Here is a 21,714-nt window from a genome sequence, read left to right as displayed (position 1 = left end):
AAAGAAAGAAAGAAAGAAAGAAAGAAAGAAAGAAAGAAAGAAAGAAAAAAGCCCCTTCCTTGAATTTCCTAAACAAAACACACACAAACATCACAGGGAGGAGACAAAGACATCTGAGAGACACATCTACATAGAATCTCTGGCTTATTTTTTCCCCGAACATTTGTATTTCCCAAATATTAATTGAAATTAATTCAAAAACTTAAATTAATGATTTAATTAACACAGTTAGTTGAACAGTAATAAAGTATAATTGCTGTAAATGACAAGAAGGATCAAAGCCATCAAAAAAAAAATCCCAACCAACTATGACAACGTCTGTGGTTTGAGTTTTAAGCTTTCTACAAGTAAATCTACACCAAGCCATTTTACCACATGACATTCTGGGTTAAAATGCACTTTCCTGATGCTACTTCAGTATGCTGCTGGTACCACACATAAGACATCATTTTAAATTATTAAATATTTTGCACTAAAATGCACCGACTCCAGAATGTAGATATTTCGCTTGTAATTTAAAATTATCTGTGGAGAAAAATAATTTGCCATTAACCCTTTAGTTGCACCTCTATCACCAGCTTTTAAAGGACTGACTTTGAAAGAATCTGGGGGGATGCAACAGCAAGTAAGGTGACTGCTGTGGAAACAGGAAGACCTGAGCTAATAACCACACACCCAGGTAAAATGCCAGGCATGGGTACACGCACACAGAGTCCCAGTGCTGGAGGAGTGGAGGTACAGAATCCCAGAATTCATTGGTGAGCCAGTCACCAATCAGTGAGCTCTGGCTTCACTGGAAGACTGATTCTAAAACTGAGGTGGCAAGTAATTGATGAATATATCTTGCTTACCTGTGGCCTACACACACATATGCACACATATATTATATATGCATACATATATACACAAATGCATACATACGCATACACATATGAAAACATGCAAAAACATATGCACACATGCACCACAAACAGTCACGCGAAGAATCTGCTTTTATTGCAACTTTCCATGTGTTTCTTACATTGTGACGGCTTTTCGCCTTCTTTCTTTAATAGTAAATAACGAAACGGGGACTTTGAAACAAAGCTTATTCTGTTTCCATTGTCTGGAGGAAATAATGTAATTTGCATGGCCAAATGCAAGCAAGAGTTGCAGTGCATGCTGTCTGAGATACAAACACCAGGAACAGACACACACTCTCTGTCAGCACAGTCTAGAAATGGAGAAAACCAAAGTTTACAAACAAGCATGCAAATATCTGTCTTAGGAGAAGGCAAAATCTGCTGAGCTGAGGCAGAAATACGCCTCTCTCCCCAACCTCTCTGGGCCCAGTCTCTGGGTCTCCTTCCTTTGTTAATTCTGGGATTGCAGGGGTAGGGGAGACTTTGTACTGACTGTAATAAAAGTGAATGGCATTCCCTTCTAGAATGCCTTGTCCACCAGGTTGTAATTTTTCACCACATGGTTCAAACTAAGGGATTTATTGGACAATAACAGAGCCATGGAATTCACTGAATCTATTATGTTTCCCATCTTAGAATACTGGTTTTGAAGGTTCATTTTAAAGCCAGCTGGATCACCCCATGGTTCCATATCCCAGGATGGGACTCCTGTCTTATAGTATTATTAACCTCATACCAAAGATTCACTGGTCATAAAATCCAGGGTGGATGTTTGAGTTTTTCCTCTCTCAACCACACTAGAGACTCCTTACCAACTGTTTGCTTCCTGTCCTTTGTCCTTGCAACTTTAGGTTCCTTTGGTTTTGCAAGCTATCAACATGCAGCCCACAGGCCATTTGTACCCCAAGATACCAATCTGACCCAACACCTGCATAGATCACCAGACCATGGTGCTGCAATGTCAAAAGCCCAGAGAGTCTTGATAGGCTAAATCTTACTCTGAGGAAGAAAGCCTTCTACTAGTAAGCAAACTGTTTTCACTAAACTAGATGCAGAGAACGACAGTGGGTTCTTCATTTCAGGGAATCAATGTATGTGTGTGTATGGTGGGAGGGGGTACTATTACTGTAACCGGTCATAATTGTTAAGAGGGAAGACAGGTTGTTATTATACAATCCGACTCATAAAGTGTACCTTAAAGGCAAGAAACCCCTAGGGCGTTTTAGCACTCCTAGACCTGTAAATAAATCCAATGGAAAGCTAAGCTAGCCCAAATCAGGTAGAGCTATCAATTTCCCCAGAGATTTAGAAATAAATATATGAGCCACCCGACAGGTAAGTGACCACGGTGTGTGAAGGGAAGAGAAAATGGGGAGTGTACAAGACTTAAAACTATTCATAATGATCATGTGACCAACTGCGGAGACGAACAGTAAAATAATTATATTTCTTGTTTACCATGTCATGATGCTATTAGCCATTGCTTTCTCTTCCCTTATGATACTGGCCTGCTGTCCAGTCTGTGGTAGAAGTGAAGGTTGTATTTCAGTAGACTGTAGGGTATAAACGAAGCCTGTGATTCAGCTGGAAAAATAATAAAGCCCATAAGAAGATGACTGACTTAGGGAAAGAGTGTTGCTACATTCCAATTTTCGGAAGAGCGGAGACATTTTGTCAGGCGTCAGTTTGATATCTTCTTTATTAGGAAGTTACTTTTTGACTAAAATAAATGTCAACCTGTCAAGGCACCATGAGAAGATCTACTCTTCCAGTGCTCTATCGAATCAGTGGAGGCAAATTCAAACAATGTTTCAAGAATTCTTTCCCCCAGGGCTGGTGAGATGGCTCAGCCGTTAAGAGCACTGACTGCTCTTCTAAAGGTCATGAGTTCAAATCTCAGCAACCACATGGTGGCTCACAACCATCTGCAATGAGATCTGATGCCCTCATATGGGTGTCTGGAAACAGCCACAGTGTACTTACATATAATAAATAAATAAATCTTAAAAAAAAAAGAATTCTTTCCCCCATACAGTCTTGGATCAACATGACTCACGAAAGAATTTTTTTTTTTTTTTACTTGACACAGAAGAGGAAAATGGGGTGTCCACTGTACTTTTCGTGCTTGGAACTTTAAAGTGGTTTTGTTAGACAGTGATGTATCTCCGCCATGAAGTTAGCTGCGTGAGACTTTAAGACTGTCCTGTTGTGGGCCAGATTTTTGTGGCTCATTAGTCACAAAATGTCACTTAAAAGAAATCTCATTCTGGCTTGCCTTTGGATAACTACTTCTGCATCCCGAGGTGAAGTCATCATACTGACTTCAAGGCCCTTGTGGCCTTGACTTTAGGTTTCTGTCCTTAAAGTTGTCACATCAACCCTTTCACAATGACCATCTGTACATTACAGTAATATGAAGAGAGCTGATTTTCTCCCGTGTACTCTCTTCAACATGCTGGTTGCAGAAGCTCAGCCGTAAACTCTGTCTTCATGGCTGCTTACTCTCTTTACTGTAGAAGCCTTACCGAGTTTGCTGCTAACGCCTGCCTCAGATCCTCTTTGCCAAGAGGCCCTGTTTTTCTCTGAAATATCTGAGACCCACGTGTTCCCCCATAGGCTCACAATGGTAGACTGCATTCAATGACCCATGGCTGATACAGGGAGACAAAAGTCTTCCATCAAGCATGGTCAATGCTGTAGATGGATTTATGCAGAGGCTTCGAGTTGTAAATTGAGCTAAGCCCTGGCTTTTCCTGAGTTCCCCTCCTTGCTAACCCTCTCTCCTGTCATATGTTGCTTTCTCAGCCAGCTTAGAGAACTCCTGTCAAGCCCCAGCTTAACCATGACAGATCGACTCTCTGACTTAGGTTCACGTAACACCTTTTTTTTTTTTTTTTTCTTTTTTTTTTTTTTAATTTTTTTATTGGATGTTTTATTTACATTTCATATGTTGTCCCCTTACCCCATCCCCCACCCACCCAGGAACCCCCAATCCCCTCACACCTCCTCCTTCTTCTTTGTGGATGTAACCTCTATCTACCCCCCCACTCCCACCTCCCCACCCTCAAAACTCCCACCCCCTGGGGCGTCCAGCCTTCATGAGGTCAAGGATCTCATCTTCCACCTGTGCCCAGCAGGGCCCTCCACTCTTATATATTCAGCTAAGGCCCTGGATCCCTCCATAAGTGCTCCCAGGCTGGTGGTTTAGACCCTGGGAGCTGTGGTTGGTTGGTATTGTTGCTCTCCTCATGGGGCCACAAATCCTTTCAGCTCCTTCAGTCTTCACTCTAACTCCTCCATTGAGAACCCCATGATCACTTCAATGGCTAGTTGTGAGCATCTGCCTCTGAATATGTCAGACTCTTGAAGACCTCTGAGGAGACATCCATATCAGGCTCTTATCAGCATGCACTTCCTGACTTCCACATCAGCATCTACATTTGGTGACTGCACATGGGATGGATACTCAGGTGGAAAGGTCTTCAGACGGCCCCTCCTTCAGTTTTTGTCCCTCGATTTGTCTCCATATTTGCTCCCTTGAGTATTTTGTTGCTCCTTCTAAGAAGGACCGAATCACCCCCACTTGGTCTTCATTCTTTATGGACTTCATGTGGCCTGTGAGTTGCATCTTGGGCATTTTAAGGTTCTGGGCTAATATCCAATAATCAGTGAGTGAATACCATGTGTGTTCTTTTGTGATTGGCTTACCTCACTCAGGATGATAATTTCTAGTTCCATCCATTTACCTAGGAACCTCTCAAATTCATTGTTTTTAATAGCTGAGTAATACTCCATTGTGTAAATATACCACATTTTTTTAATCCATTCCTCAGTTGAAGGACATCTGGGTTCTTTCCAGCTCCTGGCTATTATAAATAAGGCTGCTATGAACATAGTTGAGCATATGTCCTTATTATATGTTCGAGCACCTTCTGGGTATATGCCTAGGAGTGGTATAGCTGGATCCTCGGGTAATGCTATGTCCAATTTTCTGAGGAACCGCCACACTGATTTCCAAAGTGGTTGCACCATCTTGCAGTCCCACCAACAATGGAGGAGTGTTCCTCTTTCTCCACACCCTCGCCAGCATCTACTATCACCTGAGTTTTTAATCTTAGCCATTCTGACTGGTGTGAGATGGAATCTCAGGGTTGTTTTGATTTGCATTTCCCTGACGACTAAGGATGCCGAGCATTTCTTTAGGTGCTTCTCGGCCATTCGAGTTTCTTCTGTTGAAAATTCTTTGTTAAGCTCTATACCCCATTTTTTAATAGGGTAATTTGGTTGCCTGGAGTCTAATTTCTTGAGTTCTTTGTATATATTGGATATTAGCCCTCTGTCAGCCCCTTGCCAGATCCGATGTCGTTTGATTTCCCTATGTGTGTCCTTGGTAAAGACAGCCAGCTTATCGTAAGTTAGCAAGCTGCCATCTCAGATATACCCCTCTCTGTTGTAGAAAAAAAAAGACCCCTTAATGGTATCTGCTCTGCCTTTCAAGGAACATTTATGTGTTTTTAAAATCCCTCAAGGCTTCCCTACTTGAGAGAGGATGAAGTAGGCTGACCACACAGAGTCACTAAGCTGTCCTCGGCGAGATGCTCTCTGGTAGAGAGACTATGGGTGAGGTTTAGTAGGATTGGTTGGGGGGCGCTGATAACGAGCTAAGGGGGTGTGTGAGGGATTTAATTCTCCTAATGTAGCCAACTTTGCTAGTTTTGGTCGGGCCGAGGGGAGAGATTAGAATCGTTGTGACTCATCAGGATGGAGAGGAAGAGCCTCCGTGGGCCGCCAGGCTTGCCACTCAGCTTATGACTACGTTCAAGAACTTAAGACAGCTCTGCCGCTCTGCGATGACCTCAGGCGGTTCTCTAAGGAAGTCACTGGCTTCTTGGTAGAAAAATGAGAAATGCTTTAGTCGCTCACGTAAACTAATCAACCTTAGACCGGAGGAGGATGCCGTCTAAATGTTTCTTGGCATTGATTTCTACTCCTTTCATCCTCTCTGCATGCGGCTATGCTCCCTGGAGCAACACACAGGCACACACACACACACACAAGCTGTGTCCCTCAAAAACAGTGTAATCCAGGACTCTCTGCCTGTGCTTCTTATGAACACTGAGTTCAGTGCACAGTAGGTGCTCAAGAAAGGTTTTCTGGATAGAGAAATGTACTCCAAGTCTCTAAGTGGCATCTACACAGTAGGAATCAGTTGCTCTCCTGCATTTATCTAACACGGTTCTCTCTCTCTCTCTCTCTCTCTCTCTCTCTCTCTCTCTCTCTCTCTCATTGGGCCAATTCATATTTTCTTTCTTTTTCTGTCTTGGATTTTAACTGTGCAGAAAGCAAGACTGTAGACCCACTAATGACTGCTCATACAGATTTTTTTTTAACTATCTGAACTTCAGCAAATTCATAGATTCAGATCCAAGAGGCCAGGTTTCGTGAAGGATTTGTTTTAAACCTTTTGTTTATAGCCAGTTCAATGTGGATAGATGTTAAGGGTCTCACTAGAGGAAGCTGGTGGGCTGCTGGATGGGGGCTGTGCAAGGGAACATAAAAAGAAGTTTGTTTTTCTTTGTGGGGTGTGTGCGTGTGCATGTGCGTGTTCATGTGCGTGTGTGTTTCAAATCCCAGGGGCAGTATCTAACATTCCCGATTTTAAAAGGTCTGGTTGCTTTAGAAATGGATCTTTTTAGAGACTAGATCCAAGCTGCATCCCAAGTATAGAAACGAGTTTCCATCTGGATTCACGTCCTAGCCTTGTCGGTTGCTAGTCTCATCTCTGGTAAGTCAGGTAAGTCAGTTTTCCAGAGCCGCCAGCGCCTTGCCCTGTCATAAACCAAGACCATAGTGGCACTGGTGGGGACCGAGAGAGTGTATGAAATGCACTTTGTCTTGGATGAATACCCAGTTCTCAGTTCCCCTTGATGGGATCACATGTTCTGTTTTGCAGAAAGTCTCTTGTCTGAAACCCAGGCTCCACCCATCATCCCTCAGTAATGGGGATCCCTCTACTTTCTTAACCGCTCCTCCTCCAGCTGCCAAACTGACCCCAGCACAGTCTCTTTCCTTCCAGTTCGGTTTTTAACCCAATTTCTACCAGGACACTAACCACCCTCCAAACTGTGTGAACCTCTCTTTAGAACTCAGTGACCTTCTTGCTACCTCATTCATTAGCCTCTCCCACTGTTCCCTAACACACTGCTTACGGGCTACCCTGTCCTCGAACACACGGTTTGTGCAAGCTGTCCACATCATAGCCTTCATATAATATCGGGTTTGTATCCCACATTGTATGCATCTGAGAATTTCACTACCTTCGTGCCTCCCTCCCGTTACTTACGTTCCAGATTCTCCGTCTCCACTTCTTTCCCGGTGTCCCCAGCTCCCCATCCTATACTCTGTCTGCTGACGTAGAGGAAGTTGGAAAGTGGTTCACTTGCCACATGAATATAACACACATACAACAAAACAGACTGAGAAACATTCCATCCCTTTAAAATAAAAGCGCACACCCTTCTGGTACGGTCTAGATCTCAGTAGCAGTTAAATCCTTCAAAAAACTCCTGTGTAATTTCTGCATTTGGCTACACTTGTCTCAGAAAGACAGTTTAGACAGAATATAAAATATTGACATTATGTTTCAGCCCTTCTTCCTTTAGAGGGTAACAAATTACTGATAACTGTACTACTTTATCCATTCCCAAGAATTAAATTGAAACAAAGGGGTGATATTTCAACCACATTAACAAAAAATAAAAGAAACAGCACTAACTCCATTAAGGTTAGTGATCTTTGCTTCCTTATCTACTTCTCCCCAATCCTAAATCTGTTGGTGAAAAGCCCAGGTTAAGCAAGCAAACTAATTGTACTAAATAATAGCTCTAAATTGAATCTAAAACAGAATCATCCTCATGATTTACAGTAAGAAAAATCATGCTGCCTATTTACATATTAAAATTAAATCAAGGATAGGGCATGGAAGATAAAAACTAGCAATAAAACAGTATGAAGTAAGAGTTCCATAGAAGGAATTTTTAAGAGGCTGCAGAGATGGATGGCTCAGTGGCAAAAATGCTTATTCCTCTTGCAGAGGACCCGAGTTCAGTTTGAAGAACTCACACAGCAGCTAACAGCTACCTGCAACTCCAGCTCCAAGGATACTTTCTGGCCTCTTTGAGTCAGGAAGTTTTTCTGCTATGTTAACACATTTTGATTCGTATGTCTCTGTATTTCATGCTTTGTTCTTATCTAGTAAATAAAATATTTTTAATGATTACATAAACATGAAGAAAGAGCTTGTGACGAATGGAATTCACATTACACACTGTGCATCTGTCTCTATCTTCCCAACGATACATCATTGCTTTGTGAGGAAAACGTCCCCAAGCCTTTTTTCTAGTATTTGAAGATATACAACATACAGCCTCTATCTGTGATCACCAACTTTGAGCTAGCAGGCCAGACCTTCTTTTGGCTCTCTGTCACTCAGGTCCCATTGATCAATCTGTCCCACCTCTCTCGAAAGCACTTGTCCTGTGCCCAGCTTAGTTCACTTAAAAATACAAATAATATAATAATTTCAATTTTGTCTTAGTTTTATCTGAGAATAAAATGAACAAACCTTTAGGGTACTTAATAGAAAGGTATATCTTTGAAAATAGGTGTCAATTTTTTTTAAGAATTTAAAGATGTGGGCTGGAGAGATGGCTCAGCGGTTAAGAGCACTGACTCTTCTTCCAGAGGTTCTGAGTTCAATTCCCAGCAGCTACATGGTGGCTCACAACCATCTCTAATGGGATCCAATGCCCTCTTCTGGTGTGTCTGAAGATAGTGACAGTGTACTCATATGTATTAAATAAATAAATAAATAAATTTTTTAAAAAAGAATTTAAAGATGCTCTAGGAGTCTTTACATTCATTGCTATGCGTGTGAGGTGTGTACGTGAGATATGTCCATTTTTCCTGTGTGCCGAAGCCACAGGAGAACATTGGGTCCTCTGTCACAATCTGTACCTTATTCCCTTGAGACAGGGGCTCTCAGTGACCCTGTACATGATGGTTTCAGCTAGGCTAACCAGCCAGCAAGCTGGCTGTCTGCCTGTCCCTACTTCTTGATATTTGTTACATGCGTGTGTGGATGTGACCAACTATTACATCAGTGTTAGGGGATTTGAACTCTTGTCCTCATGAGTGTGCACTAAGTGGCCTTACACATGGAGCTATCTCTTTCTCCTCTAGATGTCGTGCTTTACACAAATTTAGAACAGAGACCTTGACTCTGACCCATTATCAAGAAGTTAACAGTCAATCATATTCTAGCTTGCACTGTGGGGATACAATGAATATTTATCCAAATGAATATTCAATTCAATCAATACGCAGACAGCTCAATAGCAAGGCAGGTAAGCATCCTTTCTACCTGTATGCATTAACAACTCTAATTGCCTGAAAGAATTTGAATAACAGTCAGCACTCTTTCCTGTCCCTTCCTTTGAGGGCAATCCCTTCAATGTGATTGTCATAAATGTACAACTCCCTGGGGAAAAAATAAGTGTTTGAAATCTCAAGCATAAAAATATAAAAGCTTATCTTGTCTGCAATACTATTAAACCTTACTGAAAGTTTCTAAGATGTCGTACCTCTCTTGTGAGTCAACTTGTTTGGCCAAACCTATTTGAGAAAAATGATACCAGTGGAAGAGCTGCCTTTACAGGGTTGAGTGGGTGAAATGAGAGGTCCACGCAGAGTTAGGTACATGTGCCAATAGACCTTTAAGAAATGTCCATTGATTGCATTTTTGATGCTCCAAAAACTCCAAGAGAGCATGTGTGCTTCTGTTTCAGACGGAAGTGTCTCTGTACCAGTTTGACAGCCTAAACACCGTTAGGAAAGGAAGAAAAATCAACACAACCAGCCTTTGTAAATCAGTGTTTACTTAGACAACCTTTTAACTCATATCTCATTATTTATAAATAAGTATTGAGAAATGCACAAATTTTCTCACTCAGCAGGCAAATCAGTAGGTGATACAATGTTCTGTAAGACTGCAACTTAAAAATTGAATTGGACTGAATTTGATCAGATTTTATGTTCTTTCCATTTTTTCTCTTAAAGTAAAAGTTAGTGATCATACTAGGAGAGTTCTCTAGGTATTTTTTTTAAAAAAGCAGATTTAATGAAAAATCTTTATTTTAAATAGTCTTATAGATTATATAAATTAGTTATATAGTTAAGAATTCCATTTACACATTCTGGAAGTTCTTAATAAAATATGTATTTTTCTTTTAATTATGCATACACACACACACACACACACACACACACACACACACGTTTGGACACTTGAGTACATGTGCCTGTGTAGGCCAGAAGAGGGATTCAAATCCCCTGGACCTGGAGTAACAGGCAGTTGTGAGCCATCCAACACGGGTAGTTGGAATTGAACTTAGATCCTCTGTAAGAGTGGTACACTCTCGTAACTGAGGAGCTATCTGTCCAGCCTCTATTCTGGAGCATTTGATTTCACATGTTCATATACATATATAAGATATAATATGTTATAATAGATAATAGATATAATATGTTATAATACCAAAGAATCGGCACAGGCGACATCTCCATTCCTGCCCTTAATCCTATAAATAACTCTTCCTTCATCATCTCGAGCTGCCCTTCCCCTCATGCCCAACCAGGAGCTCCCAGTGTTAACTGAAGGGCAGAGATACACACAAGCAACCACAGAATAACCAGTCCCAGAAACTGTTACAGGGAAGTTACTATCATGACACAGAGGAGCATAGGGGCACGTAGGGCTTTGTTCCATGGTGAAGGATGATGGAAGTCCCTTTGGAAAGGACTTTAAGAAGGTGCCAGATTTCAACAAATAATATCTAGGGAACATAGGTTTCCTACGAACCAGAGTTTGCATAAGTCCCCACAGGATTTATGCGCTATAAGGATGTGGAAACATTGAGAGCCGAAGTCTGACTAGGAGAAACACGTCACAGGGTTACGGGACCTTAGGGATACTTGATCTATGGCCCCTCCCTACACACGATCTTCTTTGCTCCTGTTTGCCAGGAAGTGAAAAAGATCCTGCTGCCCTGATGATCTGTCCAAAACATGGGTCGAAGTAACCCTGGGCTGGACCCTTTGAAACCAAACACCTCAGTAACTCTTCCCACAGAAGTACAAACTTGAAGTAGTATCTTGTCATAGCAAAAACAAAAGTTACTAATGTAGGTCCCAACCCATCAATTCCTGGCTGATGTTTTTACTACTTTGTATTTTCTACTTGGTTTTGGATAACATACTTAAAATTAAGCTAACCTTAAAAAGTAAAACCAAACTCAATGGAACTAATCCTCAAGTGCATTACAGAAATACTGTAATACTGGTGTTCGTATATAAAGTAAAAAATGGTAGGTAAATAGATGGATGTGTGGGTAAGTCCACTGGGAGGCAGATTCTAACTTTATCTTCCTAGATTGTGTTGTGAGATAATAGTATTAGCCTCATTGACTAGACAGAGGACCTGTGTACATCATCCCCAAAACAGACTACACCCATGGTAGTCATGAGATTCAGCTTGGATCCTCTGACTTTATTTCTTGGGTTTTGTTTGTTTGTTTGTGTATATGTTGTTTTTGTTGTTGTTTTTGTTTGTTTGTTTTGGGTTTGGTTTTTTTATTTGGCATGGCAACCGTGCTGGGTTGTCTATGTTCTACAATAAGAAAAGCTGATTCCTTTGCTGTGAATTTGAGCTCTATGTTTTCTCAGCTGCCTGAAGAGACTGAGGTACAGACATATGAACTGTGGGAGATTGCTTTGAAAACTGCAGGTTGTGCTATGCATTTAGTTACGGAGTGTTAGAAGCCAGATTTGCTACAGGGGAAAATAAGTAGAAACCAGACCAAATATGCTATTCTGGGGAAAATGTGACCCAAAAAAATGCAGTTTTATTAGTTTCTTGTTCTAATTTTTTTTAAGCTTGGAGACGTTTCTAACACAGATTGTTCTATAGTTTTTAAAATTCCCAAAGTGTTGGACTGGAAAACTAATTCATATAATTGTTGGCACTGGCCAGGTGTGTGTGTGTGTGTGTGTGTGTGTGTGTGTGTGTGTGTAATAAATTATTTGATTCTATTCAGAAATAATCAGTCAACAATGACCAGTCTTTGTTAAATTACAGGTCACGGCAATAAGAGAGTAGCGTTTTACCACCAGCTTAGATTAATGATATATTGAGAAACTGGCTCGGCCTGTTGTTTTCAATTCATCCCAGAAGCTGAATTTTTTTTTTTTTTACTAATACTCTGATTCTCTTATGATTGATGCTTACCATAAGATTTACAGTGAGAAAATGCAAGATGGCAAAATACTTTTTTGTGAAAAACACTCCTGAAAACATAAGATGACTTAAATTTTTTCCCAGATGTCTGTTACTTTTAAATACATTTCTCTTCAGTTTTTTTCCAATTATCTGGTGTATATATATTTGATTGTGGTGTCTAGTGCTGTTTTCAAAGATCTCACAGAGCATTGGTGTTTGAATCACTAGTAACCCATGTGACAAGCCAGTCTTATGACCGTAAGACAGACATAGCCAATGGAGCAGGAGACAATACCTCATTCTCTCATTCTTTTTTTTTTAATTCTTCTAACTGGTAGAGTGCTAGTTTTCATTATCCTTGGAGTACAGGTGAGGGCCATGTGCTACTACATAAACTTCAACTCTCAACCATTGTCACAAACTGAATGGCAAGGCTGGCCACTGGCAGAGGCTGTTCCTCTCCAATGAACACATCCTGATAGAAAGTCACGACGATTCTAATCTCTCCCCTTGGCCCAACCAAAACCAGCAAAGTTGGCTAAGTTAGGTGAATTGATCCCTTATACACACCCTTAGCTTATCATCAGTGCCCCCAACCCATCCTACTAAACCTCACCCATAGTTTCTCTACCAGAGAGCATCCCACCGAAGAAAGCTTGGGTGATTCTGTGTGGTCAGCCTGCTTCATCCTCTCTCAAATAGGGAAGCTTTGAGGGATTTTTAAAACACATACACACACACATCCTTGAAAGGCAGAGCAGATATCATTAAGAGATCTTTTTTTTTTTCCAGGAGACAAGGGTATATCTGAGATGGCAGCCTGCTAACTTATGATAAGCCGACTGTCTTTACCAAAGACACACATGGGGAAATCGAAGGACATCAGACCTGGCATGAGGCTAACAGATCTTCCCCACACAGAAGAGATGTTATCTATAACCACAGTGAAAAGCCTCAAAGCACAGGCTCTGAGCCACTGGCTTTAGCAAGTCCCAGGCTTCCCTATGTTACTCAATACCACTATCCTCACACAGGAACATTTGACTGATAAGAAGTTTCATATGCCTGTACAGGTATCCCTTGGTAACCACAACAGATTTGTTCCACAGACCCTGTGCTACCCAACTTCACAGATAGTCATGTTGCCTATAGCAAGTGACAGGATGTCTGCATAGAAACTATGCACATCTTCCTCTACACTTTAAATCACCTCCGGGTTGTTTATAGTAACCAATACAGAGCAGATGCCGACTGAGAAGACACTAGGACACATGCCTGTCATCTCAGCTCCTCTGTGGAGGTGCTGGGGGCAGGGATCACTGAATCCTACTAGTTCAAGATCAGCCCAGAAAATTAACAAACCCAAATTGTGAATGCTGTATAACTTCTCTTATACTGTCCTGTTCATGGAGTAGTTATGGAAACCACACATGCCCAATGTCTTTGACCCTCAGTTAGTTGATCTCTGGATGCAGAATCCTGGGATATGAAGAGCTCACCTCATTTGCTTTCACCCTGTCCCTGGCATGCAATTCACTCCACACTCTGCCTCATTCTTGTTGACTCCCGAGAGGACTTGAAACTTGAAATAAGATGGATGGTTTCCAAAGACTTATTGAGGGCACAGAACGCTGCCAACTATGTTGGTAGCTAGAGTGTCACTCTGGGGGTGGAGCAATATTCCCTTCAATCACAGACATTTGACTTGTCTTGCTATGCATTCAAATTTAACACCAATGATGGTACATGTCTTCCGTAGAGGGACACAAGTCATAATTAGCAAAGAGGGCCTTGTTCTCTAGCGTTTTCAGAACTGAGCAGGGCCATCTATGCAGCAAGGACCACAGAAGACTGTGTTTGCTCAGTTTTCCAGGAGTGCTGGTGTTGGGTCTGTCTATGATGGCGTCTGCCACATTGTGGTGTCTCCTAATGTGCAGCAAACTTCCCTCTAACTTGATGTTTATAATCGTGGGCACTGACACCCTAGTATGGAAGCTTTGTAGAATCCTGAATTTCCTACAAAGCCCAACAGGCTATGCTTAAAAGTCTAACAAATTGCCGGGCGGTGGTGGCACACGCCTTTAATCCCAGCACTTGGGAGGCAGAGGCAGGTGGATCTCTGAGTTCGAGAGTTCGAGGCCAGCCTGGTCTACAGAGTGAGTTCCAGGACAGCCAGGGCTACACAGAGAAACCCTGTCTCGAAAAAACCAAAAAAAAAAAAAAAAAAAAAAGTCTAACAAATTGTTAACACCCACCCTTTGTGTATATCCTATACAACTTGCATGGACTGAAATTTGAACAGGCAGGATATTATTTTAGGAAAAGTTTTAATTAAGTGTAATGTACATAGAGAAAAGCGCAACTCTGCTTTTTAGCAAGCCAAAACCAAAAGGCTAATTATAATAATGTCCGAATGTCCATTTAGTGTTACTTTCTCCATCTTCTTCAGAGTATTTTTGTTTGTATCATTTCATTTGATACTTGCGACAATTTCAACACAGCTTTGCGGCAGAGCAAGGGTGTAGGTGTTACCCCTGTCTAACAGATGTGGACAGTAAGGTTGGATCACAACTGATTTCCTGGATTGGAGTGTATGCGGTGAGAATCTTAAACCCACTTTAGATGCGTCATTTCTCATTAGCAAAATTTGGATGAGAGAAGAGCAGCCAGTCTGTCAACCTTTCACATCCGCTCGCTGGCTCGAAGGCAGTGCCTGCTGTGACTGGCCAGTCCCACGGGTAGTAAAATATCAGAGATTCCTTCCAGGAGACATCAAAGACAAGCATAGTCTCTTGAGGAAAGGAAGAGGGCAGAAATCATTCTGCAATGATACCAGACTTCCGAAGGAAGGAACTGCTTCAGAATTTGGATGTGCTAGCCTTACCTATTTTCCTCTCTGTGTTTCAACTTTCCCCTTTTCAACAAGATTTATGTTTTTATTCTTATATGTATGAGTGTTTGCCTCCATGTGGGTGTGTGTACCCCACACATGCCTGGTGCCCATGGATGTCAGAAGAGTCGGAAGGATCTCCTGAAATTGGAGTTACCAGTGGATACGAGCTGCCATCTGAGTTCTGGGAACCGAACCTAGGTCCTCTGCCAGAGCAGCCACTGAGCCATCCTTCCAGGCTGCTATTTTCCTCATCTTCCCATTTTTAAAACCAACAAAATAAATTGAACAAATATACAAACTGAGCAGCCATTAAAACATTTATTTTGAGACAGGGTCTCTTATGTAACCCCAGTTTGCCTGGAACTCGATATGTAGTCCAGGCTGGCCTCAGACTCATAGAGGCCCAGCTGCCTTTGCTTCCCAAGTACTGGGAATAAAGGTGTGTGTACCTGGCATCTCTAAAACTTTTAATAGGCATCCAACAATATGTTTGAATCAGCTATCTCTAGCTATGTTGCAAATCACCATTTATTCTTTGAAATAGCTTCAAAAAGTTTGAACTCAGTGATGGTGTGTTTTGAGCAAATAGCCCAGGTATATAAATATGATGCTCTAAAGCTTTGCGTATGAAAACTCACCGAGGGTCTTCTGTACAGCGATAAAAACAGTAAGTATATAGACTCCTCTCAAGAAGCTATTTAGCCAATAATGTCCAAAATAGAAGGGCAGTTTTCGTAGTTTGACTAAGCCACCAGGAACGTGAACACCTCTTATAGGAAATGTCTCGTGGGATTTAGACTTCTCGAGTACAGGTTATGGAGATCAATGGGGCAAGAATTAGCTCCTCCCACTACGGACCCTGCAAGACACTGAGCCTCACTGTGTCCTTCTCTGTAAAGTGGATGAGTCTGACGCCTGACCCTTGGGCTCACCAAGGGACTTTCTGTGTGGGTGCTCAGAGCCCCGTGCAGTCTGTGGAAAGAGGCTTCTAGTTCTCGGAAGGGGTGTGGTCCCCCATCTATTCATTTCTTACAGTAGTGAAGATCAACCCCAGGGCTTTACCAATGCTCTGCAAACACTACCACCAAGCTACTGAATTCTGAAGGCAGAATTCTAGCTTAAGCCAATCATCCATGAAAGGAAGTTATTCTGTTTTCTAAGCCAAACTGAATTCACATTATTAGACATCTTCAAACTAATTCTTATACTTTGCACAGCCTGAAGCATTGCAGAAGCTTGGGCAAAGGGGAGACACATTCTGCCTGAATTTGAGTTTTCGCCAGCTACTTGGTTTAGGACAAAAAAACATTTTGGGCAACTATTTAACCAAATGGCTTCCTCTCTGCCCTTCTACCAAAAGTTTACTTCCAAACAAGGAACAGAAATCCAAGCAGCCTGAGACTATTTGAAGGTGTGAAAAAGTTCATGAGGAACCCACCAGCCTGCTCTTAGGAAGGGTAACTAGGTCAGCTTTTTGCTCCAGGGAACCCCAAGTATAACTCAAACACAGAATTAACTCTAGTCCTATATTATATGCAAATGCATTTCTCCCTCTGGGTTTCCATTTTTTTAATGCAAATTTGAGAAGCAAAAGTGCTTTCCCAGCATCCTCAGCATTTTCCCGCACCGCCTGGAAATTTGGTGCTATTAGCTGAAAACCACACCTGACAACAAAACACAAACAGTGGCTCTGTCATTTTGGCAGCTTATGCATCTTCTAGTTTAGCGAAGTTGGGAAAACGGATTTATATGCAAATCCAAACAACTGATGAGTTCGTTGCTCTAATTTGAAAAGGCATCTAGAGTAAAGAGATGCTGCTGAAGGAAACAGAGTTTCACATCTCTAAGGACTGAAGACTTGTGGGTGATCTCTGACAAGTCATCTTACAAGGACAGGGTCAAGATAAGATACCCCTTTATTCTTTAGGAGGGAAAATTATCCAAAGTCCTATTTCTCAGAAACGGACTTTCTGAAGTTTTCTCAGTGTCCCTCAAGGGGGCTAGAGCTGGGAGAGGTGCCCGGAGCCCCTACCTGCGTTCCTGAGCTTCTTGTTGCGGTACACAGACAGGATGACCAGCAGGTTGCCCAGGATGTCCACCACAATTGTAAAGATGAGGATGAAGGCCAGTGTAGAGGCCAGCCACGACGGCCGCGGTCTCCCTCCCTCCCCGCCGCCTGGAGCCTGCTGAGAGGCGTTGAGCAACTCGCTGCCATTGTTCTTCATGGTCCCCTGGGAGCCTCACCGCAGCACAGCCAGGGCCATTGTCCTGTCGCCCCGAGTCCTCGAGTGCCCAGCTCTGCTCGCACCCTCTCCGCCACTTTTTATGGCTGGGCACAGCCCTCCCGCGCCTACTTTGCATCCTTATGGCTGCTTTGCGGCGGTCCTGCCCGCTCCAGCCCCTCCTGGTGGCAGGACACCCTCTCTAAACTTGGCCACTGCCGCCTGCTGACACCTGCTGTCCACGGCCCCGCAGCTTGGACTCAGAAGTCCAGCAGCGCGTGCATACTGCGCCCCCGTGTGGTGAGACTCGGTGAAACAAGTGGAGACGTCAAGTTGGGGAAAGTTTGCACCCTGGAAGGCCGTGATTCATGAACTTGAATTCTAACCAGAACTGAAGTAGATCAAGCTACTAGATGCCCTGGATTCCTTATGGGTAAAACGGGGATGAAATAGAGTCTAACTCATCAACTTTCATAGTCACTGATGTGTAAAAATAAAATAACAATGAAACGAAAAGCACACCTGTCTGTGCTAGATGTTTCTGGCAAATAAATGAAACAAAATGTAAATATTTGCAGATGACGGGGTATATGTTCTTTGGAAACTATCGCTGAAAACAGGAACTCAAGATAATAGAAGCAAATTTAGAAGCACACTGTAAGAATTCTGGAAAGTGGATTAGCCAGCTCTGTACAGACTGGAACAAAACCCCAAAACTTTCTTTGGTACAGGGAAGGAGATTTACACAAACTGAAAGACATATGATGTTCTCATATTGAACACTTAAATTTCTCATGCTCTCTCTATATTTTACACCGGCTCAATTCTTAAACATTTCCAAAGTCCCTTTGAAGGAGTGAAGAAAAATGAAGAAAAGATATTTTAAGAAGATGCATAACCTCACATGCATAATGCACATGCCTCAGATGCATAAGAAGATGCATGACCTCACAATATTAAAATTAAGCAATGAGACATAGCAACCTGTGTCATAGCTCTGGAGGCTGAGGCAGAGGAATCAACACCAGTTTGGGGACAGCTTGACCTGCATGGTCAACCAGTGTTGCTGTATAAAATCCTGTCTCAACAATCGTATTAAGTAAAATGATTGTGTTCATCATTAATTTCAAGAAGAAATGAAACGCAGAATTGAGGGGCCTAAGCATGTGGTTCAGTCGTTAGAGTGCCCTCCGGCATTCACAAAATCTTAAGAGTCCATCCTTAGTGCTGTATACACTGGAGATGGCAGCTAGTCATGTAACCCCAGACCCCAGGAGGGAAGGCAAAGTTTCAGAAGTTCAAGGCCATCCTCAGCTATTCAAGACAAACCTGGGACATGTGAGATTCCATCTAAACAAAGAATAAAACACAGTCTTAAGGCTAACATTTTAAATTAGCAATGAGGGAAATAGGTAATGGAAGCGAAGATACAGTTAAGGGAATGTGAGTACATGAATCTATAACCTTGGGGTGAGGAAGGACTCCTTAAGTAAGCATGGGCAGAAAAAGGACAGTAACAGTTGTCCCTCTGAATTCACAGCTACGATCGTCATTCCTAAGCGGCAGTGTTTCTCAATAGAATGGAATTGTCCACAGAAAAGTTTGACACCTATAATAGGAAAAAAATAACATAAACTATACAAAACAGGAGATGATATATGGTATAGCAATACAATACATGGTCTGTATGATATATGACATATGTGTAAGTATATATATATGAATATATGGTGTAACAATGAAGCATTAACGAGCTTAATGTTTTTGAGTGACTGTGGGTAAAAAGAGTGGGAAGATGACTATGGCTCATAATTAGACAATAATTAAAAACTGGAAATTGAGAATTTGGGGATGTCACTGGTGTATAGTATATGCTTAGCATACCTAAAGCCCTGGGTTTAGTTCCTGATCCTATTACTCAAAATCATGGCTCAATGTCTGGGTAAATACACAAAGCCTCTTCCTCCATTTTCTCGCTGAAGTTTTTAATTGTATAAAGTAAAATCCGGCTAGAGGGATGGCCCAGTGGCTCAACTTGCTAAGTATGAGACCTGAGTTCCTTTCCCTCGTTTCATTGAAAATCGATTTTTTTTTCTCGTATAATACATCCCAATTATGGTTTTTCTTTCCTTTACTTGTCCCGGTTCCTCTCACTTCTCCTCCCATCCCAGCCCCTTTCTGTAAGTCCTGAGTTCTTATCTCCAGAACCCACATAGACATGCCTCTGTGTGTGGACGGAGAGCAGAGAGAAACAGTCAGAAGTCCATAGTCAGCTAGCCTGGTGTTTCCAGCACGGACCAATAGACACACTGCCTCAAACAAGACAGAAGGCAAGGGCTCACACCCAAGGCCACGGTTGTTCCCTGACCTCCACACTTGTGCCTTGGCTGTGTTCTCTGTCTCTCTGTCTCTGTCTCTGTCTCTCTCTCTGTCTGTCTCTCTGTCTCTGTCTTTCTCTCTCTCTGTTCCCCCCCACACCTCTCTCTCTCATACACACATACACACACACACAGGGGCATAGGTAGAACAAAAACTTAAGTTGTGGTTTTGATTCACGTGGTTGATAGCACATACAGATGATATGGATATATTCAGTATAAATACCGCAGGGCTGAGGGACAGGCAGCTCAAGTGGTAAAGTACTTGATACACAAGCATGAAACCTGCCTTCAGTTCCCAGAATCTACATACAAACCCAGATATTTCGGCACATTTGTGATCTCAGAACTGAGACGGAGGATCTCTGGATCTTATTGGTCATCCAGCCTAGCCCTGCATTCCAAGGTGAGATCCCGTCTCCATAATCAAGGTGGGCAGCTCCTGAAGAACACCTGACACTGACCTCTGACCTCCACATACATCCTCACACACATGTGTCTGCAGGCACAAACACGAACATGTACACACGCACGCACACACACACATACATGCACACGGATGCACATGAACAACTAGTAAGCCTTAAAAGTGGGCTCCACAGGAGAGCTGGTTTTTCAGTTATGGTTTACTTTAAGAGCTGCAGTGGACAAGAACAGGTTCGAGATGGATTTGAGATCTTTGTGGTAATTACTACAAGACAAAGCCCCTGTGTAACTGCACTCTCCGTGCAGCTCCGGAGACTAACCCGGAAAGAATGCCTGCGATCAAAGCTGTCCTGAGAAGCGCTTTATCTCAGAGAAGGGCTGGATCTCCAAAGGCAAGCTGGGAAAGGAATGAGGTCTTCCCGGTAGGACAGGGGGATTTGTCTGTCACAGTATGCTAACAAAGAAAGAAACGTTTTTTTGTTCTTTTTTTTTTTTTCCAACTGCAGGTGAGAAATCGAATCATTAATTTCCCTATAAATGGATTCTCAGCTGCTCAAAACCTTGCTGAGCACAAGTCCTGAATACATTAAAAGCCTCTTTGGGATTTTTTTTTCCTACCGCTGAAAGAGAAGATGTACGATCATACATTATACACCTGAACACTGCCTGCTGGGCTCAAATAAAGGATATTGCAGCGTGAATACACACACACTACGGGGGTGAGGGAGAGAGAGAGAGAGAGAGAGAGAGAGAGAGAGAGAGAGAGAGAGCCTGTTGTCACATGTATAGGAATTCTCCTACCTCTAAAGCAACAGAAACTTGTCCAGATTTGATGAACTTAGTTCTGCCTCAAGGAAACATTAGATTTCAGCCATGAGTTAGTTCATCGATAGCTCCTGATACACAAGCATGAAACTTGCATTCAATTCCCAGAATGTACATAAAAACCCAGATATCTCGGCACATTTGTGATCTCAGAACTGAGACGGAGGGCTGAGGCCTCATCTTAAACCTTAAGGGTAGAGGGAACGCCAATCCCTTTGATCTAAGGAGTTCTATTTTTTTAGAGCGCCCTCCATAAAGCTTGGATTAGAACCGAGGCCTGAATGTCATGAGCAATTTCGTCCCAAGCATCTCCTGAGCGCTGCCGGGAAATTTCAAAACATTTGTAACCTAGGAGGTATGACTGTGAGAATAAGGGTTTTGTTTTGTTTTGTTTTGTTTTGTTTTGTTTTGTTTTGTTTTCCAGAAGGAAACTAGGTGAGGGATCTCTGTGTGGCTGTGCTGGAGGAGACACCTTAACTGACCAGGAGCAAACTCTTTCACAGAGTGATAATACTGGGGGAGTTCCCATGACTGGTTCCCTTTCCGCTCCCCAGAAGTTGTGAGTTTTGTGTTTTAGAAAAAAAGAAAGAAAGGCCAGGGATATGTTTGGTGGAGGTGCGGTATGGCATGGGGAAAGGGGTGCCAATGCGGCCCATGCTGTGGTCCTGGCACCAGCCACAGGATGGTATTTATGGGGAGAGAGAGAGAGAGGGAGGGAGGGAGAGAGAGAGGG

The 21,714-nt window shown here is 42.4% G+C and overlaps 1 protein-coding gene across 1 annotated transcript in view; it reads right to left on the bottom strand.

Moving 5' to 3' along the window:
• The window catches only part of Mtnr1a (melatonin receptor 1A), a 19,674-nt gene extending 2,217 nt beyond the window's left edge, over nt 1-17,457 (bottom strand). The window contains exon 1 of the mRNA XM_028786259.1: nt 17,163-17,457. Coding sequence (XP_028642092.1) covers nt 17,163-17,355 — 193 coding nt within the window. The 5' untranslated portion in view covers nt 17,356-17,457. The remainder of the gene's footprint in view (nt 1-17,162) is intronic.
• Nucleotides 17,458-21,714: the final 4,257 nt, after the last annotated feature.

This window comes from Grammomys surdaster, unplaced genomic scaffold (genome assembly GCF_004785775.1).
Source record: "Grammomys surdaster isolate TR1022 unplaced genomic scaffold, NIH_TR_1.0 125450, whole genome shotgun sequence".
NCBI classification, from domain to species: domain Eukaryota; kingdom Metazoa; phylum Chordata; class Mammalia; order Rodentia; family Muridae; genus Grammomys; species Grammomys surdaster.
Note: the sequence above shows the minus strand (reverse complement) of the source record. Positions and strands in the feature narration are given on the sequence as shown.